Below are 25,046 nucleotides of genomic sequence, written 5' to 3'. Positions count from 1 at the left end.
GTAGAGCGCCTTGTTTACTGAGTATGTGCCGTGAGGGGCTGACCGCACAGCCGTGGGAGAAGCTCAGAACCTTCAGGAGAGCCCTTTCTCCCCTCAGGGATCAACTACTGTGCGCTGAACAAACCAGGCTGTGAGCACGAATGCATCAACACGGAGGAAGGCTACTACTGTCGCTGCCGCCGGGGCTACACCCTGGACCCCAATGGCAAGACTTGCAGCCGTGAGTGTGCTGGAGTGGGCGGTTCGGATGGGAGGGCGTGGTTCACACGTATTCCCTGGGGCTCACTTCTGAAGCTGCTAGGTCTCCTAAGGGCCTAATGGTCCGACTGGCTTACCTTTCCTTGCCTCAGTTTCATCATCCATAAAATGGGACATGCTACCCACCTCCAGCATCGGGTTATGAGGATTAAAAGAATCAATACGTATAAAGCACTTAGAAAAGTGCTTCTAAATATCCACAATAGCCAAACTATGGGAAGAGCCCATCCATGGACAGATGAATGGGTAAAGAAGGTGGGGTATGTATACACCATGGAATATTACTCGGTCATCAAGAAAAATGAAATCTTGTCATTTGCAACGATGTAGATGGAACTAGAGGGCATTATGCTAAGCAAAATAAGCCAAATATGTCATAAGAGATAAGCAAAATAAGCAAAATATGCCAATCAGAGAAAGACAATTATCATATGATCTCACTCATAATTGGAACTTAAGAAACAAAACAGAGGATCATAGAGGAAGGGAGAGAAAAATGAAACAAGACTAAATCAGAGAGGGAGACAAAACATAACAGACTCTTAATCATAGGAAACAAACAGGGTTGCAGGAGGGGAGGGGGGTAAGGGGATGGGGTAACTGGGTGATGGACTTTAAGGAGGGCATGTGGTATAATGAGCACTGGGCATCGTAGAAGACTGATGAGTCACTGAACTCTACCTCTGAAACCAATAATACACCATGTGTTAATTGATTGAATTTAAATTTAAAAAAAGAAAAGTGCTGCTAAAACATCTGCACAAAAGCCCTGGTTGGACGGTCTGGTTATCCTTAATTTTCAGAGTAGGAAACTGAGGAAATGTTTCAAAGTGCTACTAAATATTAATGAGCGCTCAATAAATATCAGCTAATATTAGTCTTCGCTGTTGAGAGCACTGATTAAGCCAGACCTGCTGGAATCTAAAATCCAAGCACGACTACCTACCAGACATGTGTTCCCAGGCAAGGTATATAACTTTGCTAAGCCTTGATTTTCCCTTCTGTTTAAAGAAGTGACAATAGTAGCAGTAATGATGTGCTTGAGTTTTTAAGGGGAATAAGCAGGACCATTTCAGTCTCTTATCCTGGGCCTGGCACAAGGAAAACACAATGAAAGATCATCATTCATTATGACCACGGAGCCTGGGAGAATGACCAGTGTGGCTGCAGGCTAGGACAAGGGGCCAAAAGGGACAGACCTCAGAAAGTACGTGGGCTACCACAGAGCTGGTCTGAGGGCGGAGCTGGGAAATATGGGACTTTTGTGAAGCCTTTCTTAATTTTCTTGTGTAAGAGGCACAACAAATCTCCATTTGGTGATGTCAATGCATGGAAACTTGCAGGCTTTGCCAGCTGGAAGGTTCCATCATGGTTTATGAGGCACAGTCTCCACTGGTCCAGGCCAGCGGGGGTGGGGGCTCATGAGCGCTGCTGTGGGGGCCTGTGACCCTGCTCCACTGGGAGAGGGGCTCCATGACATGGCCCGGCACAGAAGGGGCCCTTTGTGCGGCTCTCTACCCGGCAGGCCGCACATCTGCTCCGGCTTTGTGGACAGAGAGAGATTGTGAATGAGAACAGAGCAGCTGTTGAACATTTGGACCTCAGACTGCCAGAAGGGGAAATTTCACAGATGAAGTATTAGGTATAGAGCAATCCTCAGGAAAACTTGTGCCCCTTCAGTCTCTAGAGGGAACAAAGTGCCTCCAGTAGGCTTTCTAAGGACTGATCTCGGAGGTCAAAGAACTTTTGAACCAGAAAGTTAGTGCTGCTCTGCACTTGCCTCTGGAAATCTCCGAGTCCTGATGAGAAGCCTGTGGGGAGCAGGGGATGCCCTGGTAAAGATGGATCTGGGTACATTCTGCCTTCTTCCGGGAGTGAGGGGTCAGCCAGCTGACCGCCCTCTCAAGTGTCCCAGGACAGACCTGGCACAATCTGATGGAGCCCACCTAGAGCCCTAGGGGCCATGCCTGTTCCTCTCTCCCAGCCTGCCTTGAGGGAACCTAGCAGGGCTCAGAATGGGCCCCAGAAGAGATTGGGCCATACTGTCTCTTGGATCAAATAAGAAAGACCGCTTTGCTTCAAGAGAGTATAAACCAGGGGCGCCTGGGTGGCTCAGTGGGTTAAAGCCTCTGCTTTCGGCTCGGGTCATGATCCCCGGGTCCTGGGATGGGGACCCGCGTCAGGTTCTCTGCTCAGCAGGGAGCCTGCTTCTCCACTCTCTCTGCCTGCCTCTCTGCCTACTTGTGATCTCATCTGTCAAATAAATGAATAAAATCTTAAAAAAAAAAAAAGAGAGAGTATAAACCAAACCATTTCTTCCTAGGAGTTCTCAAAGAAGGCCATGGTAACCTGTTCCCCTTAAGTACTGAGGGAGCCCCAGCCCTAATGACAGCAAGCCCTTACGAGGTGCATACTCCTTGAGCCTGTGGTGAGCCCTTTCCAGGCACCCACTCACTCTATCGTCACTGTAGCCATAGGAGACATCTACAGCCTTATCCCTATTCAAAGACAAGAAAACTATGGCACCAAAGGATTAAGTAACTTTCCCAGTGTCCCATGACTGGTTCACGGTGGAACCAAGATGTGAATCCGGGCTTCTGGCCCCTGAGATCCTGCAAGAGTTTGCAGTAGGCGCATCCAATAGTGGAATGTTCCAGAAGGCACCATCCTGGGCCCTTCTGCGGAGCCAGAGGCCCGGCACAAGGCCTTCAATGTGTCTCCAGTCCCTGGATATGCGTTTTCTCCATCAAGGAAATCTGGGAGGCAGCCTGTGGGGCTGTCTGTGGGAGCCGCTCGCCACAGCTCTGTGTTCACTGTCTTTCGCTGCTCACTGCCCAGCGGGGCCAGCTGTGCTGGGCTCGGGCGCCAGGATCGGCCACACAGGTAGCCTGTGGCTCTGGGTTGTTTCCTGCATCTGGGTGTCCTGGGCAGGGGGGATGAAAACACTTTTTCTGTGTCATTTTCAGAGAAAAATGAAACTTTACCATTAGTTCTTTCCCAGCAATACTTAGTAAGCTTCCCCTCAGCGATTACCCTGTGCAAGCTCTAGTCTGAGGGCCGTACCTGTGTCAGGTCCTCTCCTCACCACGTTCCTCTAAGAAAGCAGCCGTCGTCATCCCCACTTCTCAGGTGGGGAAGCCCAGCACTGCCTGGCTAGGAAGTGGTATCAGTGGGATTTGAGCCCAGCTCGTGTGACGCCACCGCCCTCATTCTTAAGCTGTGTGGCATTGGGCAAGCAGCTGGGCCTCTCTGAACCTCGATTTCCTCTCTGAGATAGGACTCACACCTGCCTGTGGTCCTGGGGACTGTAGATGAGGGCACCAAGGCCCTGGCACAAAGTGCTGCTGTCACCAACCCTAACACGGGAGGTGTAGACACTTCACTCCTCAAACACAGAAATGCGAGAACGAGCAAACAAGGCTGAATTTCCAGAGGCCCGTTGCACCAGGTGGAATGGAACCTTCCAGCAGTGTTCTTTGTGATGCCAATGAAGTCAATAGCTCCTAGGACCCCACCCCTCTACCCCCACACAGGAGTAGGTGTTTTTTTTTTTTTTTACTCTTTTTTTTTTTTTAAGATTTTATTTATTTATTTGACAGAGATGACAAGCAGGCAGAGAGGCAGGCAGAGAGAGAGAGGGAGAAACAGGCTCCCTGCTGAGCAGAGAGCCTGATGCGGGGCTCGATCCCAGGACCCTGGGATCACGACCCGAGCCGAAGGCAGAGGCTTTAACCCACTGAGCCACCCAGGCGCCCCAGGAGTAGGTGTTTTTAATGCCCGCAGCTGGTGAGCCTTATTGTCGGGTTATTTTGTGTTTTCCTGTGTGACAAATGCAGGAGTGGATCACTGTGCACAGCAGGAGCATGGCTGTGAGCAACTGTGTCTGAACACGGAGGATTCCTATGTCTGCCAGTGCTCGGAAGGCTTCCTCATCAACGAGGACCTCAAGACCTGCTCCAGTAAGCCCCCCGCTATGCTTCTCTTCTGTGGAAAATCTTTGCAATGGGAGTAAAAAACATGGCCGCCTCAGAGGAGGGTGGTTCAGGGCCCTCCCGGTCCGCTGGCCTTTTCTGTGCTCTGGAGACTGATGGTGGCGGACGTCCAGGGGCTGCATGCCCTTGAGGGGTGGGGGAGCAGACTGCATGACTTTGTGGGGTGAGCGGGGCAGACAGACAAGACGGGGGTCCCTTGATGGCCATCCTCAGGAGCCCAGAGCCTTCAAGCCCATCTCACCTGTTTGTCTGGCTTTGCAGGGGCGGATTATTGCTTGCTGAGCGACCACGGTTGTGAATACGCCTGCGTCAACACGGACCTGTCCTTTGCTTGTCAGTGTCCCGAGGGACATGTGCTCCGAGGGGACGGGAAGACCTGTGCCAGTGAGTTCTCTGGGTCCGGCGATAAGCGGGACTTGGCACAGGCCAGCTGTGGGTAGAGCGCAGAGCCAGGCAGGGTTTTGCTGGGCCTGTGAGAGTGGGCATTAAAGGCCTCGTTCAGTGATTTGAGCCCTAGTGCTTCTCCCCACTGTGGAGTCCCCCTTGTAGGGAAACCGCAGCTCAGGTTGAGTCAGGAGTCTAAGGCTCCCTCTGTTAAAGGAGTGGGTCCCAGCTTTGGTCTGTGGGACTCCATAGAAGTCAGTCTTGGGAGAAGGGGAGGCTCCTGAGAAAACTTCCTTCCCCCAACCACATAATCTGTCAGCAGATGGAGAGGTTGACAGTGATGATTCCTGAGCACATATATCCTTGCAGCTAGCCCCAATTCCTGTTCCATTAGTTAATTAATTAATTATCTAAAAAAGATTTTTAATTTATTTCTTTGACAGAGACAAAGAGAGACAGTGAGAGAGGGAATATAAGCAGGGGGAATGGGAGAGGGAGAATCAGGCTTTCTGCTGAGCAGGGAGCCCGATGTGCGGCTCCATCCCAGAACCATGGGATCATGACCTGAGCCAAAGGCAGATGCTTAATGACCGAGCCACCCAGGCGCCCCCCTGTTCCATTAATTAAAAAAAAAAAATTGGCCCTTAGATCTCCCTCTCTCACTAGAGAATGTTGTGTTTTCTGCCCTGCACTCCCAGTGGACTAAGGTAAAGACGGAAAAAATAGTTATTTTGACAGAAGGCGTCAGAAATGGAGGGAAAGGGCTACAGTTGTCCTTCCCCCTAGCCTGCTGGTCTTTCTGGTGACAGGGAACTTCCCTGACTGCGGGTACCATAGTGGCCTTTCACGTGCGTGGCTGAGCTGCAGTGCGCCCCTCCCTGCAGATGGCGAGATAACGTTTTCCTAGTTAGCGATAGATTCTCGTGGATGGGTCATCCCTGTGTGGCTGGCCTGCGGCTACTGCCACTGGCACGGGGAGGGGGTGGGCGTTGGGGTGCAGAAGGAGGGTGGGCGTGGGGAACTGCATCTGCGTGGGACTGCATGCCAGAGCCAGAGGAATGGTTTTTTATTGGTTTGCTTTAATTTTCCATCATCTTGGATTATTCGTGTCCTTCCTTTGTCTACCCCCCCCCCACCGACTTCTGCTCCCCACACCGTCCCGCCCCACACCTTACTGTGATTATCAAGAGCCCACTATTAGCTGGCTGGAGGGTGTCTAAGAAATTCTCACAGCCCTTCCCAGCAAACACGGCCCCTTACGGTCGCATGCCCGTCCCTCCTCACCCAGGTCCATAGGAGTGAGGCCTCTGACACTTTTAAATGTTGCACCTTTGCCCGTTTAAGTGCAGTGCAATCAGAAGTGAATTTTGATGTGTATCTATTTATATGTGGTTGTGACTCTGAAGGCTTCTGAGATGATCAGATAGGTCAGAATTATCCTCTGAGAATGGTGGTTCCCATTCATAAAGAAATGAATGGGAACTCTTCCCCTAATCGAAGGCTGTCTGTTTGCCCTGGGATGATTCAGCCGCCCTGTCCTGTAATAATAGGCTTTGTTTTCAGTGTGGCCATCGTTAACTGGGGGCTATGTTTCCCAGCTCTGTGCCAGTTGACAAAGAGCCTGACGACATGACTCCAACTTTTTGGAACAATCTGCTGTGCTGGGGAAGGGGGGAGCCTGCCACGGGCCAGCCAGGCCCGGCTCAGTGTGTGAGGGTGTCCTTTACTCTTTAGACAGGCAGCCTCCTCTTAGAGCCTTGATAGCAGGTGGCCTGAAGAACACTTCACTCACTTTCCAGAAGGTTCTCTGAAGCATAGAGGGCAGACCCACATTCCCAGGGCCCTGAAACTATGTGGGCATTGTTTTACCTCCATCCACCTGCAGGCACCCTGGGCTCTCCAGCTGCTGGGATGAAGCCTGTCCTCCCTTCTTCATGTCCTTGGCCCCCAAACTGTGATTGTAGGTTCTCCCCAAGAGACTTGCATTGTGGGGTTGATGCACAGACTTTGGCTACGGTGGGGAGGGGAATGAGGTAGTGTCTTATAGAAGCTGCAGCTGAGAGGCCTCCTCCCCTTCTAGCTCCTGGTGACTTCCCTGAGGTAGACTTTTGCAAGGGTGTCCCGGCATCAGGAAAGACTCCGCAGGCTGGATGTGCACAGAGCCCACTGTCCACTAGGGTGCCAGCTCCTGGGGTGATGCTGAGTCTTGTTCTGTGTCAGAGTTCCCAGGCTTGGCCCATAGGAGATGCTCAACCAAGTTCATTGAGTGAGAGAGTGAATGGTCAGAGACCATCTGTCTTTTTCTCCTGTGGCACCAGGCACAGGCCCTGCTCCCTGTGCAGCAGCCTTCAGTGTCTCCCCACTGTCCCCCAAAGAAAGTTCCAGTTGCATTTCTCAACTTGGCAATGTCAGAGAATCCCTTCCTCCACCTCTTGAGCCCCACCCCAGGTCTTCCCTGATCCCTCCAGTTCCTCAAGAGGATAAGTCCCATTATTCTCTGAGTGGCCATTGTACCTCCAGGCTGTCCTTTCTCCATTTAGCCTGCCTTCCCTTCCCAGCCTTGCTGGTGGAAACCCTGCCTGTAGATGACATTCCCCATGGAGAACTTCCCGCTGCCAGCCCACTGGGTGTGTCTTCTCTGCCCTCTCACCCCACGCTACCCTTTGCACAGATCTGAGAAATGATGTGACAGAGTCAAAAGAATACTAAACTAAGAGCCCAGAGACTGGGTTTAAATATTGCTGCTTCCACCCTGGCCAAAAGACTTGACCCTTTCTGGATCAGATTGCTCAACTGTCAACTTGGAATGATGATTTCTGCCTCTCCGTCAGGGTTGCCAAGTGGCACAGGGAGAGACAAATTTGAAATGTTTGGGGGAACTTGTAAACTGCTTTAAACCCTAGCTTTCCTCCCACCGTTAGACTGCCCTGCAGTGAGGCAATGGCTGAGGTAGCACCTTGCCTTAGAGACCTACGTCCTAGGGCTGGGCCTGCTTCCATCGGAGGGGCCGTAGAGATGGGCCGCCCTGGGAGAAGTCAGACTCATGAGCCCCAGAGGCTGCTGTCAGACTCTGGCAAGGGCAGGGTGCTGACAGGAATATGGACCACAAGCCACAGAGCACTGGGAATCCTTGTCCAGCCGCTACAGGGAGCCTTCAGGAAGCTGGAAGTCCCAAATCAAGGTGCCGGCATGGTCATGTTCTGATGAGAACCCTCTTCTTGCCTTGCAGATGGCTGCCTTCTTGCTGCATCTTCTCATGGTGGTAGTTGGAGGGCGGGGGGTGGGGGGACAAGAACAAGCTCTAAGGACCCTAATCCCATCATGGGGTCCCCACCTCATCTGTAACTCATTACCTCCTTACCTCCCAAAGATCTCATTTCCCAAAACCCCCACACTGGGGGGTAGGATTGCAAAGTATGAATTTGGTAGCGGGGAGGTGAACACAATTCAGTCCTTAGCGTGGAGTGAGGGGAGAAGACCACCTTCACCCTCAGTGTATTCACATTACAGGAGCAGAAGGAAGCTTCGAGGTCTTCCATTTCTTTGGTGGGAAACAAGCCCAGGAAGGGAACTGGTGCCTCCAAGCTGGGCCTGAGGGTCAGCGGCACAGTCAGGACCAGAACCTGGGTCCCCTGATTCGGGACCTTGTGCCCAGAGTGAGGTGCCCTCTAAGGGGACGACTCAGCTCAGCCATTTTTGGGGTTGTCTGAGCAAAAGCCATTACAGAGTTAGAGAATGATTAGCTGCCCCTAGTTTTATTATAAGAAACGCCCCCAAATGGTGTAATTCTATCTCCGGGCCCTCATTACCCTCCTGGCAGGCCACGGTGGCTTTCTCCCTCTGGGGCTGGGCTGGTTTTCACAACCTCCTACGTGGAGCCGCAGACACAGGATTGCTGTCTGTCAGCACCACAGAGGTGCGAGACCACGGAACACATGATCCAGCCGTGGCCATGCCACAGACATCCATGACTCATCGGATCTGGAATCTGGATGGGAGCGCCGCCGTCTCCGTCAGCGTGCAGGCCCGTGGGATGTGGGTCCTGAACACCCCTGCTTTGTCCTGAAACCTGTAATCATCCTGATCCCAGATTGTAGATCCCCTTCAAGATGGGGGCTGAAGGGAAGGCATGGACCTACCTCCTTAAGGATGAAAGGAAGTGCTTTCTTCTCCTGGAGGGAAAATGTGTTCTTCCTGCCTCCTGAGATTTTCGTATCTCCTCCTCTGTTTTATTTAAGTGATGTTTCTCGGTAGTTTGTCCTCAGTCTAGACTCTGGATTTGAGTCCAGGCACCTCCTTAAGCTCTCAGTCCGTTTGCTCTCATTCTTCACAGATATTGATCCTGAACTTGCAGCGTGCTGGGCACGTCGTGCCGGGCACTGAGCCTGCCTCCCTGGGGTGGATGCCGGTTCTGTTTCTGCCCTGATGAGAGTTTAAAGTTTCTCAGGGAAGAAGGAAATTAAAAACCTTTCATGTGATATGGGAAGAAGAGGCGCCCCAGGGGTGTGGGGCCGAGGGACCCTCAGCTAGTCTAGAGAAAGTTTCCTGAGAAGGAGATGGTCGATCTGACATCTGGAGATTGAAGGAGTGAGCTAGCCAGAGATGGAGGGTTTGATGGACTGAGTGTTGCTATCCTCCCAAATTCGTATGTTGACTTCCTAACTCCCACAGGTGATGATATCAGAAGGTGGGGCTTTGGGGGTTATCAGGTCATGAGCATGGGGCTCTCCTGAATGGGATTAGTGGCCTAATAAAGGGGATCCCGCAGAACCCCCCCCCAGTCCCTTCTACCATGTGAGGGTACAGGGAGAGGTCTCCAGCCTGGAAGAGGGTCCTCACCCAACCATGCTGGCACCCTGATCTCAGATGCCAGCCTCCAGCACCGGAGGCTATAAATTTCTGCTGTTTACCAGCCACCCAGTCTATGGTATTTTGATATAGGAGCCAGAACAGCCTAAGACAGAAGAGGAAGAGCTTCCCAGGCACAGGAAACAGCATGCAGAAACCCAGAGAGTGAGTGTGCTGAGTGTTGAGTACCGAGTGCTTGAGGGCAGCGGGGGAGAGCAGGACCTGAGGAGCAGGGGGACAGACCACCTACGGCCTCTAGAGTTACATGATACTGTTTGGAGGCCCAGCCTCTTTCGAGGAAATGATTTGATTCTGTCCTCTGACAATCTCCCAGCCTGAGGAGACTCTGCCGAGCTAGGATGTGCTGTTGGACCAGAAAACACGAATGTGGTAGATTTGTGGTCTAATCCCACCTTTGTCCCCAGCACAGCTGACACAGTTCACCTCGGCAGACTCAGAGACCTTGGGAAAGTCACTTCTCCTCTCTGGCCATCCGTTTCCTCAGCTCTAAAATAAAGGGTTGGACCAGTTAATCTCCCGGGCCCTTCCAGCCCCAAGACGAGGACTGTGCTCAGCACAGTGCTCCAGAAACACTTGCTGAATGGATGAACTCCTTGCTGGGGTACCGACGGTTCTCCCTGGGCTGAAGGCGCCCCATGATGATGACTCAGGAATGGTGGCTCCCTCTGCCTGTTCTGGAAACACTGAAGTACTTTCCCGTAGGGGACCATCTGGCTCTGGGAAGAAGCTGACTCCAAGTTGGTTTCCCTCTTGGTTGAAGAGGAAGCAGCTAGAACCTGTGGTCAGGAAGTTGACTGCAGTACACTTTGGGCGTTTTCTAATTTACCACATGTGGTTCTTTAACTTATGAGTGACCCAGATCATCCTCGATGGGATTGATAGAAACTGGACATTTTGCTGAGCATATGTGAAGTGTGTGCTCTGCAAGGCTGGTGTTGGGGAGAGAGTGAGGACCCCCCAGCATCCAGCCTCCACAGGGCTCTCATTTAAAACATCTGCACAGGGCGCCTGAGGGGCTCAGCCATTAAGGTCATGGTCCCAGGGTCCTGGGATCGAACCCCACATCGGGCTCTCTGCTCAGCAGGGAGCCTGCTTCCTCCTCTCTCTGCCTGCCTCACTGCCTACTTGTGATCTCTGTCTGTCAAATAAATAAATAAAATCTTAAAAAAATGTTTAATAAAATGATAAAATAAAATCTTAGGGACACCAGGCTGGCTCAGTCAGTAAAACATGTGACTCTTGATCTTGGGGTGATGAGTTGAAGTCTCATGTTGGGTATAGAGATTACTTAAAAATAATTTCTTTTTTTTTAAAGTATGCTCCACACCCAATGCAGGGCTTGAGTTCATGACTCTGAGATCAAGACCTAAGCTGAGGCCAAGTCAGATGTTTAACTGACTGAGCCACCCAGGTGCACCCCCCTCCCAAATAAAACCTTTAATAAAATAAGAAAAATAAAGGGTGCCTGGGTGGCTCAGATGGTTAGGCATCTGCCTTTGGCTCAGGTTGTGTTCTGGGTCCTGGGATGGAGCCCTGCACTGGGCTCCCTGCTCAGTGGGAGTCTGCTTCTCCCTCTCCCTCTGCCCCTCTCCTACTCATGCTCTCTCTGTCTCTCTCAGATGAATAAATAAAATCTTAAAAAAAAAAAAAAACCTGCACAAAACCCCTGGGTGGAGGGTCTGGTTACCCTTAACTTTCAGAGTGGGAACCTGAGGAAATGTTTCCTTTTACTCACCAGGTGTTTACAGGGCCTGTTGTGTACCCGGTATTGCACTGGGCAATGGGAGATGCAGGAGGAAAGGGCAGGCGGAGTGAGCGAGTGGTCTCTTGATCAGAGCCCATGCGAGCACAGCCCAGGGAGAGCACAGGTGAAGACCCAAACCAGCAGGTGACTCCCTGTTCAGTGACAGCAGTGGTATCAGAGGGCCAGATGCCTGCTGCTTTGAGGCCCCGTGTGGGGAGGTCCAGGAAGACCTCAAGAGATGGGGGGAGGGCAGGGAGACTGAGGAAGGAGAGGCAGAGAAGTGGCTGTGCCGACGACCATGGTGGTAGCTGGGCCCCCGGCTTGGTACTGAGGTACGCATTGAACAATGGTGCTCACAGCTGGGGGAGGGTGGCCCAGAGGACGCGTCAGGGATTCTGTCTTTTCCAAAGACTCTGAGGATCTCAGGCAGAGGGTGGAAGTGATGTGAGAAGATGTGCATTTTGAAAAGAGGACTTAGGACAAGGGGAGGGAATGAATTGGAGGGGGTAAAAATTGTGTGGAAACCAGTCAGTAGATGCAGCGGCTCAAGAGAAAGATAGTGGTGTCTGGTTCTTGGTGGTGCAGGCGCAGAGTAATCTAGATGCTTGAGAAGGTCTCTGGCATAAGGTCTGGGTCTAACACCAGCATCCCTCCCCAGGTAGTTTATTGGAATCATCTGTGGGGCTTTTAAGACAGCCAGATGCCCAGGAAGCACCCTAGACCCCCAGAAGCCAGGACTATCTTACACTGGTATAACCTCGTTAGAGGACAACTTGGAAATGTTTATCAGCTTTTAAATGTTCATACCTTTTAACTGGGCATTTTTGCTTCCAGATATTTATCTTTCAGATAGGTCTTCATGTTGTAGGTGAAACTATATACGCTACAATATCCATTACAATAATGTTTATAATAGTAGGAGACTAGGCACCGCCTAAATGCCCACTTGAATAAAACACTGGTTAAATGATGGTGCGGGCTTTAAAAGTGATGATGTAGAGGGTCAAAGGTGAGAGAGAGGCAAACTTTTCATTGTAAATCCTTTGCTCCCCATAAGAATTTTTATTTAAATTTTGGCCTATTTTTGAAGTAGGTAAGGGGTTGGGGCGCCAGAGTGGCTCAGTCGGTTAAGCATCTGACTCTTCATTTGAGCTCAGGTCATGATCTTAGGGTCACGAGATTGCCTCTTCCTTGCCCCACCTCCTGCCCCCTGCACCATGTGCACATGCTCTCTATCTCTCTTAAAAAAAAAAAAAAAGAGGAATAAGTAAGGGGTTTACATTGTTTAAGACTCAAAACAATATGAAAAAATGTACATTAAGAAGCTTTGCTCCTGGGATGCCTGGGTGGCTCAGTTGGTTAAGTGGCTGCCTTTGGCTCAGGTCATGATCCCAGAATCCTGGGATCGAGTTCCGCATCGGGCTCCTTGCTCAGCGGGGAGCCTGCTTCTCCCCCTGCCTCTGCCTGCCACTCTGTCTGCCTGTGCTCACTCTAAGAAATAAATAAATAAAATCTTAAAAAAAAAAAAAAAGAAAAAAAAAAGAAGCTTTGCTCCCTCTCTTGCCCTCCTATCCTATTCCCTACCTCCCTTCCTATCAGTAAGTGGTGGTAGCCAGCCTCCAAGATGGCCACCAGTGATCCTCATCTCCCGGTAGTCATACACTTGTATGGTCACCTCCTTCACTGTTGGTCTGTGTGACCGATAGCATATGGAAAGAACCATGGCTTGTCACTTCTCAAATTAAGTTATAAGAGACACTGTGGCTGCCATCTGGAGCCCTCTCAATCATTTCTTGGATCATTGGCTCTCGGGAAAGCCATGTTATAAGCTGCCCTGTGGAGAAGCCCACATGCTGAGGAACTGAAGCCTCCTTCCAGTGAGGAACTGAGTGATGTCGGCCAATAAAGATGTGAGTGAAGGGCATCTGGGTGGCTTAGTGGGTTAAGCTTCTGCCTTCAGCTCAGGTCATGATCTCAGGGTCCTGGGATCGAGCCCTGCATCGGACTCTCTGCTCAGCGGGAAGCCTGCTTCCCCCTCTCTCTGCCTGCCTCTCTGCCTACTTGTGATCTCTCTGTTAAATAAATAAATAAATAAGTAAAATTAAAAAAAAAAAAAAAGTGAGTGAGCTCAGAAGCACATCCTTTAGCTCCAGTAGAGCCTTAAGATCACCACAGTCCCCGCTGACAGCGTGACCCCAGACTCATAAGAGATCCCGAGAGAGAACTCCCCAGCTGAGCCTCTCCTGGATTCCAGACCCCTAGAAACTGTGTGAGATAATGAATGTTGTTTTAAGCTACTAGGTTTTGGGGTAACTTGTTACACAGCAACAGATAACTAATAGACCATTTTCATTAGTTTATTATTTATCCTTCATGTTTCTTTATGTGAGTAAAAGCAGATATAAGTGTATGTTTTTATTTCCTCCTTTTCTTACCCACACAAAAAATGTTGTACTCTATATAGCCCATCCTCTGCCTTTTTTTTTCTTCCTTCAATGATACTTTTTGAAGATTTCAGATCTTTACAGAGAGAACATTCTCATTATTTTTACAGCTGCTTAATTCCTTGTTGCCGGACACTTGGGTTGTTTCCCACTTGTCATTATTACAAACAATGCTGCCACAAATAGCTTGAAGTATATCCCTTCCTGTGGTGCCAGGTACCTATAGGAGAGAATTCCTGAAGTGAAGTTCCGGGGTCAAAGGTCCATTGTGTAACTTTGGTAGATGATGCCAGATACCCCTCTTTAGGGGACATATCCCCTTTAATGTGTTTGAATTTTGAACCATTTGCCTGTTCTGCCTTTAAAAATATCTCTGCCGGTGATTCTAATGTTCACATGAGGTGGAGAGCTCACCACTGCTCTACGGCCAACCTATTAGATGCTCTAAGGGGACAAGGAGGGAAAAGATTAAAAACCCAAACTCCACCTGTGCTTTCAAAGCATGCACCCAGTTGGGGCACCTGGGTGGCCCAGTCGGTTAAGCAGCTGCCTTTGGGTCAGGTCATGATCCTGGGGTCCTGGGATCAAGCTCCACGTCGGGCTCCCCTCTGAGTAGGTAGCCTGCTTCTCTCTCTCCCTCTGCCCCTCCCCCTGCTTGTGCTTGCTCTTTCTCTCTCTCTCTCTCTCTCAAATAAATAAATATAAAAATCTTTAAAAAAAAAAGCATGCACTCAATAAAATTTCAAACAGCTGCTAATGTGAACGAGCTCTCGGGAGAACTCAGAAACTCTGGGCTGGGAGCTGCTGTGATCGTACATAGCCAAGGGTGACGTGGACAGTGGCTTTGGGCTTGGCAGGCTCCTGATGCATCTGGCCAGTGCAGGTGCAGACCACCATGGCTCAGGGTCTGTGTGGCAAGATTTAGCCATTCTTCTCCATGACAGTCTGAGACAGAGCCAGGACAGGGCATGGGGGAAGCTCCAGAAAGAAAGGGTGTGCTGGGTTGGGGGTGGGGGGAGGGTATCTATCTGGATTATGGCTTGACAAGGCTGGCCTGAAAGAGTTACAGCTGTTTTATTATGTTGGAAAATGGAGTATTCTTAATATAAATTCATGGTGGGGAAAAAATGCTCACCTCCACAGCCAGTCAGGTGTCTGTATTGTGGATCACTCAATTGTATTTCCACTCAACACTATGTGAGGAACAACCGAAGCCACTGGGGAATGTTCTGCATTAATAATGAGTCTAGATTGTGCCCGGAGAAGTCAGTCATGTTCAGAGCAAACACGACAGGCCAGCTCTGCTTTGACTCTCTTCTGCAGTTATAATTTTAGTTAACATAATATTTTCCCATTGTTCAAAGATTTTGGCAGCACATCTGCCCAAAAGAAGATGGGCAAAATTCCCTTCATGTTTGAAGGCTTACTTTACCATATGGCAATGCAATGTAGTTGGCGGGAAACATGGGATTTATTATCAGAAGATTGAGTTGAGTTTGATGTTGTTGAGTCTGATGCTGTCACTTATTAGCAATTGATCTTGGCGAGCCATTAGCCTTCCCCAGCCTGAGTCTCCCAGTGAGTGAGAATAAGAACAGTTGCCTTGACTGATCCACAGGGCGGTTCTTAGGACTCCCCTCCAAAAAGAAATACTGCAAAAATGCCTTAGAAATAAGTGTATGGTCTGTGCCTGATTGTACAAGTGATTATGTACTTTGGAGCCTCGCTTTCATAACTTCAATGTGTATCCATTGTCAAATTCTCCTCCGTCTGAAATGATGGCGTTGACTCAGAATTGTGTATTGTTCTTATAAGAAGTCACTTCCCCCGTGGCCTCAGTATCAGGCTTTTAAAATATCAACTTGGTGGAGCACCTGGGTGGCTCAGTGGGTTAGGCCGCTGCCTTCGGCTCAGGTCATGATCTCAGGGTCCTGGGATCCAGTCCCGCATTGGGCTCTCTGCTCAGCCGGGAGCCTGCTTCCCTCTCTCTCTCTCTCTCTGCCTGCCTCTCTGTCTACTTGTGATTTCTCTCTGTCAAATAAATAAATAAAATCTTAAAAAAAAATAAAATATCAGCTTGGTTTTCACAGAGTCACAAACAGAAGCCACCCCAGCACCGTGGAGGCAAAGCCCTTCTTTTTGCTCTGTCCTGCAACCTCGGGCACCCGTGCTTCTTCTCTCTTATCCATATGAAGATGGCCTCTGCGAATCAACCCATCAGCAAAGCTTGTAGGCTCTACCTTCAATATATAGCCAACAGTCTGACATTTGTCACCATCCTGATCGGGGCCACCGGGCTTCCTAGAAGAGGTTTCTCCAAGCTCTCCATGCTCTACCTCACCCACACTGAGTACACCTTTTATGACAAAGCCAGTTCATGTGACCTCACTGCTCAAAACCCTCCAGGGACCCTTCCTCACTCAGATCCCACTGCTGCCCGTGAAGCCCATAGCGTCTGCCCCTTGCTGGCCTTACCAGCCTCGTCCCCTACCAGGCTTGGTTGCCTGGGTCCCACCTATCTCTTTGCTTTTCCTGAAATGTGCCACACATGCTCCCACCTCTGCAGTTTGCAAATGCTGTTCCTTGCTGAGGGTGCTGTTCCATCCAAATACCACACACTTACTCGTCTCCTCAGGGCTCTGCTCAGGGGCACTGTATCTGCCTGCAGAATGGGAAATACAAGCCCTCCCCGGCCCGGGCACATTCTCTCTCCCTTCTCCTGCTTTTCTCCACAGCCATTTCCCCGTCTGACATATTTGTTTTATTGTTTGTTTTTCCCCTTCTTCCCTCCCACACCTTCTGCCAAATGTAAGCTTCACAGAAGTGGAAATGGAGTCTTATTCATTGTTAAATCCCCAGAACCTAGAAGAGTACCAGACTCAGAGCAGGAACGCATGAAATAGTTGATGACAGCACGAGCAGATGAAGAACGGATTACCTAAGTGTGCCATGTACCTGCGTACATAGTAGATATTTGATAAGTTGGTATCATGGTTATACAATAGCCAATAAAGAGGCACTTATCTTCTAATATTTATAGACCATGTTATATCTCTCCTTCTATAAATCATCTTTCATGTGTTTTGTGCATTTTTTATAGAAATGATTTTATTTTGTGTACTCTTTATATATGAGGAATTTTTTGCCCCTAGACATATTTTCTGTTTTGAAATGTGCATTGTGGGATAAGACAGTGTTTTAATTTAAGGTGTCTCAAATATCTTTTAAGATGGAATAAGTTACTAAAAAAAGATTGAATAAGTCAGTAATGTATGAACCCTTTCCTTCTGTTTCTCTCACTCCAATTGGATTCCCAGAATTGGACTCCTGTGCCTTGGGGGACCACGGCTGTGAACATTCGTGTGTAAGCAATGAAGACTCTTTCGTGTGCCAGTGCTTTGAAGGGTATATACTCCGTGAAGATGGGAAAACCTGCCGAAGTACGTTTTTACTGGGGTTGTCTCACATGACTGCGTCTGACCTTTGCATGAATTCCACCATCCTGATCTCTGCTAAAATCAGTTCCCCTTGAAAGCCACTGCCCCATGACTATTAAATATAATAGTGGGGTCCTGGGTGGAATTAGAAAAATGACATCAGGTTAAAAACTAAGGAAATGTAAAAAAAAGCCATGGACTTTAGTTGGTTTTAATGGATCAGTATGGTTCCACTAATTGTAACAAATGTATTACATTAATGTAAGTTACTAATTGGGTCTGGGGTTTATAGGAACGCTGTGCTATCTTCTCCATTTTTCTGTAAATCTTAAACTTTTCTAAAAAATGAAGCCTATTAAAAGAAAACAAACAAATGGACAGATGAGAAAAGCCATGGCTAGAAGTACAACTGAAGCTGCTCATTTATGCCCTGTGGCAAGAAACAAGATTCTAGCAGCTTCTAGCCCTTCCCTTTATTAGCTGGGCAAGTTGTTTCACCTCTCTGACCCTCTATTTTTCTTTAATAATATTATCGTTGTTGTTGCTGGGAGCACAAATCTCTCGTAGAGACCCACCTATGATGAGTCCATGCTTTTGTGTCAGAAAGCAAGGCCTCTTAGATGGGGCCAAGATGCATCTCTGTTTCATCAAAGGGGAGTGCGTAACCCTGAGCAAATGATTTTCATCCCTATCAGTCATCTTTTCCTCAAGCTTCTCAAAGTACTTGCAAAGAGCAACTTGTGCTGACACGTTTCAAGAAAAGATAGGTAATTAGAGTTATGACTCTCATAGTTCACAGACAGGAAAGGTATGGGTCCAAGTGGTTAAGTGATTCTCCAAAGCTATAGGTCAGGGACAAAGCCAAAATTAGATTTCAATGCCAGTCTAAATTGAGGTTTAATCTTCAAAGTTACCGTATCAGACCCACAGTGTTTCCTATTGCTTTCAGAAACTGCCTCTGCAGAAAGCCAATGATCGATCGCATTGAATGGGATATTGAAGTTGTGCTGGTGAGGGATGGGGGGGATGATAGTGAGGAAGTTGGAAGAGTTAACCTAAATTAGACCCACTGAACTTCATCCTCAATTTTACTTTCCTCCTGTGGATCACTGAGCTCCCATGGGTGTGGGGTCTGGCAGCTGAGATGGGTGAATCCTCCAAGGAGAAGCCCAGGGGAAAATTTATGTTGGTGAAATTGATTTGACTTGCTCTGCTGTCCTCAGGGAAAGATGTCTGCCAAGCAGTAGACCATGGCTGTGAGCACATTTGTGTGAACAGTAATGAGTCGTACTTCTGCAAGTGCCGGGAAGGATTCCGGCTTGCCGAGGATGGGAAGCGCTGCCGAAGTAAGTGGCCTCCAGGTAGAGATGACTTCTTCCATCTGCGGGACTCGGACACTTAGATAACTTCATTCCGTATTTAAAATCTTCCACCTATTGTTACAAGTTCCTGCCTTGGGTGCTCTGATAGTGTTTGCTAGTGACCCATGCAGGAGACTCTTAGTTCTTCAGGACTTTCTCAGTCAAGGTCACGAGTTGTCAGGCTCTTTGCGTCTCTCCGTTTTCTCCCAGTTGCTGGCCCTTGCACAACCATTGTGTGGATGTCCAGAGCCTCCCACAGAGCCTGGCTAGTCATTGGACAGAATTAGAATCTCTGCCAGCAATTACTATGAGGATCAAAGGATAATTACAGTGCTTTTTCTTCTTGGAAGACCTTATAAGTAAGGGTAGAGGGTGGGAGAGGGACTAAGGGATTTTTCTGTGGGTTTTATTTATCCATTTTCGCTATTGTTTGCCTCTGTAGGTCTGTCTGAGCGAATTCTGAGAGTTTACTTAGAAGGTGCATTAGGTTTCCTGGAGAAACAGAACCAATAGGTTTGTGTGTATATGTGTGTGTGTGTGTGTGTGCACGCATGCACGTGCGTGTCTATATACAGAGATAGACATGGAGATAGAGGCAGATGGACAGAGAGAAAATCTGTAGGGCAGGCCAGCAGTCTGGAGACCCAGGAAGAGCTGATGTGGCAGTTCTCATCCAAAGGCAGTCTGGAAGCAGGATCCCTTCTTCCTTGGGGTGGTTGTGGGGGATTCAGTCTTCTGCTCTGAAGGCCTCCAAGTGTTGGATGAGGCCAGCTCTGTGGAGTGTGCTCTCCTTCACTCAAAGTCTAATGACTGAAATGTTAACTCATCTAAAAAATACCTTCACAGCAGCATCTAGATTGGTGTTTGACCAAAGAGGTGGGCACCATAGCCTAGGCAAGGTGATATATAAAATTAACTATCACAGCGCCCAAAAAAAGAGACAGATGGGACACATGAGCTTGGTGAAGTGGGCGTTAGAAGAGCACAGGGCAAGGATTTTTCCCCACTGGGGGATTCTGAGCTATTAGTCCCTATTTGGGCGTTGGGCGGGGGGTGTTGGTGTTGAAATTGTACTTGCTTTTGTTGACACTCTGCTCTAGTGGGCAGGATGGCTCTTTTTTAGTTAAGGCAAAATCAGTTCATTTGCTTTTCAGGTTGATTTTGGGGCATTACCTCAGAGACTCCTTTGAGATAACTTGGGACATCCCACATGTCAACAAAGCTGGCTTGAGTGGAGCTCACTGTCCTCATTCCTCCACCAGGACAAGGGGCTCCTACCTTTAGTGAGATGTTCTGTTTGAACAACTGAGTTCCAGGATGCTGGCGGGACCCTGGCCTAACGCTGCAGATCTGCCTGCACAGCCCTGTTTTACCGTCACACTACAGCGTTCCCTCAGTGGAGGTCATGCCTGCGGTTCTGCCCATTGTGTCTGCCCCAGCTGAATGTTCATGATTTTATTTCTATGAACGCACGTGTACACATGGGTGCCATTTATCCACACAATGTATTTTTTGCTCAGCAAATTGAGCTATTGTACACCAGGCACAACCTCTGGAATTTGATTGCTAGACCAATTACACCCTTCCCACTTTTAGGGGGATCTGTAGTTACCAATCCCAACTTTATAGGAAGCTTCTCCTTTGAGGGAGCTAATGACAGAAGAGAGCCATAGGCTTTCATGTGATGGGGGAGGAGCACACGGGAGATGCGTGTCTCAGCTCTGCCATCAACTTACTGCATGGCCTCAGGTGACTCGTGACATGTTTTGAGTTTCTTCATGTATACACTGGGTATAATTATTCCTGTTTTCATCTTCTCACAGCATATTGTTAAGATTGGAGGGCTGTAACTACTCTGGAGCATTTAAAGTACCTCACACATGAGAAATGTCTGTTAATTGAAACTGGAGTGTTTGGGACATCTATGGGAAAAAAATCAGTAGCTTGGGAAAATCAAACCCCAAAGCAACATCAAATAATTCTAGAAATTAATAAGAAATACGGGATACCCAATCATCCATCTCACCACTCCGGCTTGTGGAGGCTGGGGCTTTCTGAGAGGAGTTTCTCCTTTCCCACGCCCCGTCCTGAGTATTAGAATGAAAAAAAAAGGGCATATTATAAAAGAAAATTTAAACAGAGATGGGTTTTTAAAAAAATGGATTAATTCCTTGATCTGTCCTGACATGACCACTCAGTCCGGCTCATTCCTGCACAGACGGAGTTGCTCATCTCCCTGTGTTTCCCTCAGGGAAGGATATCTGCAAGTCGACCTACCATGGCTGCGAACACATTTGTGTTAATCGTGGCCACTCCTACATCTGCAAATGCTCAGAGGGATTTATTCTAGCTGAGGATGGAAGACGGTGCAAGAGTAAGTGATCTGATCTGGGCCTTCTGCTTGAATTTGGCTTGGGAGCAATCGCTCTTTGGAGTATTTTCAGGAAACAAATCCCTCACCTCTGCTTCTCCCTTCATGGAGCTTAACTGAGGCACCTGTGGAAAAACTTTTAGTTTTAGTTGACAGTAAGTTCATTATGTGCCAAAAGGCTGGAGTGATCTTAGACTGAATAAGCATATCTGGAATGAGAGAGGCAAAATTTGTCCTCTGCTCTGTACTGGGGAATTACATTCAGTCTGAGCATTGCATTTTAGGAAAAGAGAGATCTACGTTTAAACACACACACACACACACAAAGCCTTCCAAAGTAGCAGAAAAAAATCTTAAGTAAATTATTTAGTATCTCAGAGTAGAGAAGACCTTTCTAAACATCACATGAAACATAAAAACCATTTTTACTTTTATTTTATGTTTTTAAGATTTTACCTATTTGTCAGCTAGAGAGGGAGTACAAGCAGGAGAGTGGCAGGCAGAGGGAGAAGCAGGCTCCCCACTGAGCAAGGATCCTGATGCGGGACTCAGTCCCAGGACCCCGGGATCATGACCTGAGCCAAAGACAGATGCTTAACAACTGAGCCACCCAGGCATCCCAAAAACCATTTTTTTAAGGATTTTATTTATTATTTATTTGACAGACAAGAGATCACAAGTAGGCAGAGAGGCAGGCGGGTGGGGGGTGGGGGAAGCAGGCTCCCTGCTGAGCAGAGAGCCCGATGCGGGACTCGATCCCAGGACCCTGAGATCATGACCTGAACTGAAGGCAGAGGCTTTAACCCACTGAGCCACCCAGGTGCCCCCCAAAAACCATTTTTAAAAAAGAGAAAATGTCTACGGGAGATTAAAGCTATGATATCTTTTTTTAAAACCTATTATCAGAGATCAAAAAGGTTGATTATTCCTTAGGTTGACAATGGTATATTGTAATAGACACTTAATACATTTATTACTAGGTGTCTGAATCAGTACAGCCTTGAGGAAGGCAGTTTGGCAATTTTTAAAGGCAATTCCACTTCTATTTGTATTATCTAAATATATAGATACACACACATACATACATACACACACATACATACATACATATATCCTTTTGTAACGTTTAAATTCTGTTCCATGTGCATGCTTATTTTTTAGAAAAAAAAATTTAAAGGAAAAGGACAATGACAAGCAAGATTTAAGAAGTTCAGCACAATGTCAAATGAAAAATGAAGGAAGAAACTGAGGATCTTTGTAGAAAAAGACTCGAGGTACCATTCAAATACCAAAGTGACAGTCACTTCATTGGTGATTTATAGGACAGCGCTGGGGAAGGAGAGAACAGTGGGGAGAAACTGCAGCTCAGCACGAGGACAAAGACACTTTCAGGGAAGCTGTGTGATTAGTTGGTTAAAATCATGAACTTCGGGTCAGACGGACCTGGACTTCAACCCCTGTTCATACTACCTGTGTGACCTTGGACAAATTATTTCCCTTCTCTGAGTCTCAGTTTCTTCATCTATAATCTGAGGACAATGCCTCACAGAATTGTCATGAGGATTAAAGGAGATCGTGTATTTAAAGGTAGCTTAGTCCAATGCTGGCACATTACCAACCATTCGTCAAATAGTAGCTCTTGTAACGAGCAACAGCAGACATGTCCAGAGACAGGGCTTTAATGGGGAGGTGATGAGCTCTCCATCAGGAGAGGTGTTCAAGGCCAGGCTGAATGGCTACTGCGTAAGGATGTTAAAAGGATGTAAGCAACAGGAGGGCGGCACTAATGACCTTCAAAGGTCTTGTCCAGCCCTGAAATGGGGGACCTCTTTGAAAATGAAGTTCCAAAGGCAAATCACAGCCCCACTTGCAGTCTCCTTGACTTAACGATGAAAAGAAAATGCCCAAGTATGGTTGGACAACCCTCTGCAAACAAGTAGCCCGCAAGGAAGCTATCATTCTTCCTGGGTCTGGGAGCAGAAGTCTGGTCCTTCTGGCCCTGAAGTTCTTCCACTCTCTCCAGCATCCTTCTTTCCTGGACAAGCCTTTTGTGCCTCTCTCTCTGCATAGAGGCTGCAAGGACTGATTTTGTTCTGTAAGAAAAGAGTGTGGGGGGAAGAGGGGGAAACAGCCCTACTGCTGGAAAATTATTCCAGTATTTCTGCAGGCTGCTGGAGGGTCATGTGTGTGCCGCCTGAGTCTTAAATTTTTATTCTTTTGATTCAAGAACAGGCTATGAATGTAAATGAAGTGGAGACTTGGCCTTTTCCTCTTTTGCTAATAAATAATCAATAAGTTGAGTAACAGGAACAGGCACTTAATGGGGTAAGAGAAGAATTCAACCCCCAGCAAAACACACACACACACACACACACACACACACACACATGCACACGCATTAGCATATCATTTTTGTATTTCCTTACTTGCTTGTATTATTGTGCTCCACTTTCCAAAATCAGACAACTGCTTGATACAGAAAAGAGAATGTTATATTGCGTACCGTAGACCGTTGGAAATGAGATCATTCATTTGGGATCTGTAAATTCTTTTATGCAGCCCTAAATAACAAAAAGTCTGTCCACACCCTGATTGCCTAAGTATTCACACAGGGCTTTCCTGTCAGCTGTCCAAGCTGCCTGAAGAGCTTCCGTATAGAGAATTCCCAGTGAAGGGGCGCCTGGGTGGCTCAGTCGTTAAGCATCTGCCTTTGGCTCAGGTCGTGATCCCAGGGTCCTGGAATGGAGCCCCGCACTGGGCTCCCTGCTCAGCGGAGAGTCTTTTTCTCCCTCACCTGCTCCGCCTGCTTATGTTCCCTCTCTCACTGTGTCTCTCTCTGTCAAACAAATACATTTTTAAAAATCTTAAAAAAAAAAAAAATCCCAGCGATGATTCATTTCTAAGTTTGAATGGGTCAATGGGGTGTTTACAGATACGGCACCCAAAGGGCCCCACCTCCTTCACTTACTCCGTCCACAAGCGTTTGCTGAACAACTATTGTGTGCCAGGTATGGGGGGAAAGAAGCGGTCCTTGCTGAGGAGAAGCTGGCAGAGCAGAGAGAAGGACACATAACCAGGTAGCTGGTGGGCAGTGCGGAGGGCTAACCGACTCTGCGGGGCTGGAAGCTACGGCATGTCAGGGATTTTGCCTCTGTCCCTATTGCCATCCTGCCGTGCCCACTGCCTGGCGTGAAGCAGGTGCTCAAGAAGCCAGTTTTTTGTCGAATAAATTAGTAGTTGTTAGGAAGACACAGAGAGTAACGAATATCAGCTCAGTGACTAGGAAATTTCGCTGGAAGAGATGACAGATTTAAGAATTTAAGAATTTCCTTGTCGGCCGTCTGTCAGAATTCCAGCCCTGGGGTGATGTTACCCTCCTGGAGGGAAGTTGTAGGAATCTTTTGGGTGCTGTCAGACCCTACAGTGTACTCTACCCACAGCCTCTCCCAGACTTGGCTGTCAGTGACCCAGAGCACAGTGTGGGCCTGGTTTCCCTGACAGTTTGTACCTCTGTTGTGTTATTTTGCTTGTGAGGAATATTCTTTTTATCAATTTAACAAGCCACGGGGAAGGCAAATGGGAGAATTACCATGGATTGTGACTCTCTGAGCCCCTTCTGTCCATCCTGTGTCTGATCTGAGGAACCCAGGGGCTTCTCTGAAGGGGTCCTGCCTCCCACTGAAGCACGCTTGTCTCCTACTCCAAGTGCGTTTTGACCACTTGGCCATCTCGACTGTCCTTTCCTTCCTGTAGGATGCACTGAAGGCCCGATCGACCTGGTCTTTGTGATCGATGGATCCAAGAGCCTTGGAGAAGAGAATTTTGAGATTGTGAAGCAGTTTGTCACCGGCATCATAGATTCCCTGGCGGTGTCCCCGAAAGCCGCGCGAGTGGGGCTGCTCCAGTATTCCACGCAGGTCCGCACAGAGTTTACCCTGAGGAACTTCAACTCGGCCAAGGACATGAAGAAAGCCGTGGCCCACATGAAGTACATGGGCAAGGGCTCCATGACAGGGCTGGCTCTGAAACACATGTTTGAGAGAAGTTTTACCCAAGTGGAAGGGGCCAGACCTCTCTCCACGCGGGTTCCCAGAGTGGCCATCGTGTTCACGGATGGACGGGCTCAGGATGACGTCTCAGAGTGGGCCAGTAAAGCCCAGGCCAACGGTAATAAGGGGTAGAGGTG

General features: G+C 48.3%; 1 protein-coding gene across 4 annotated transcripts in view; it reads left to right on the top strand.

Annotated features, from left to right (window-relative positions):
• The window catches only part of MATN2 (matrilin 2), a 132,618-nt gene that overhangs the window by 100,575 nt on the left and 6,997 nt on the right, over positions 1-25,046 (top strand). For 2 of the 4 annotated variants that reach the window (XM_032858634.1, XM_032858632.1), the window contains exons 8-14: positions 98-220; positions 4,095-4,217; positions 4,512-4,634; positions 17,009-17,131; positions 18,352-18,474; positions 20,708-20,863; positions 24,614-25,027. In XM_032858634.1, the coding sequence (XP_032714525.1) occupies positions 98-220; positions 4,095-4,217; positions 4,512-4,634; positions 17,009-17,131; positions 18,352-18,474; positions 20,708-20,863; positions 24,614-25,027 (1,185 nt within the window). The remainder of the gene's footprint in view (positions 1-97; positions 221-4,094; positions 4,218-4,511; positions 4,635-17,008; positions 17,132-18,351; positions 18,475-20,707; positions 20,864-24,613; positions 25,028-25,046) is intronic. The other 2 variants (XM_032858635.1, XM_032858633.1) reach the window with 1 other exon arrangement.

This window comes from Lontra canadensis, unplaced genomic scaffold (assembly GCF_010015895.1).
Source record: "Lontra canadensis isolate GAN:19392208 unplaced genomic scaffold, GSC_riverotter_1.0 scaffold15, whole genome shotgun sequence".
NCBI lineage: Eukaryota > Metazoa > Chordata > Mammalia > Carnivora > Mustelidae > Lontra > Lontra canadensis.
Note: the sequence above shows the minus strand (reverse complement) of the source record. Positions and strands in the feature narration are given on the sequence as shown.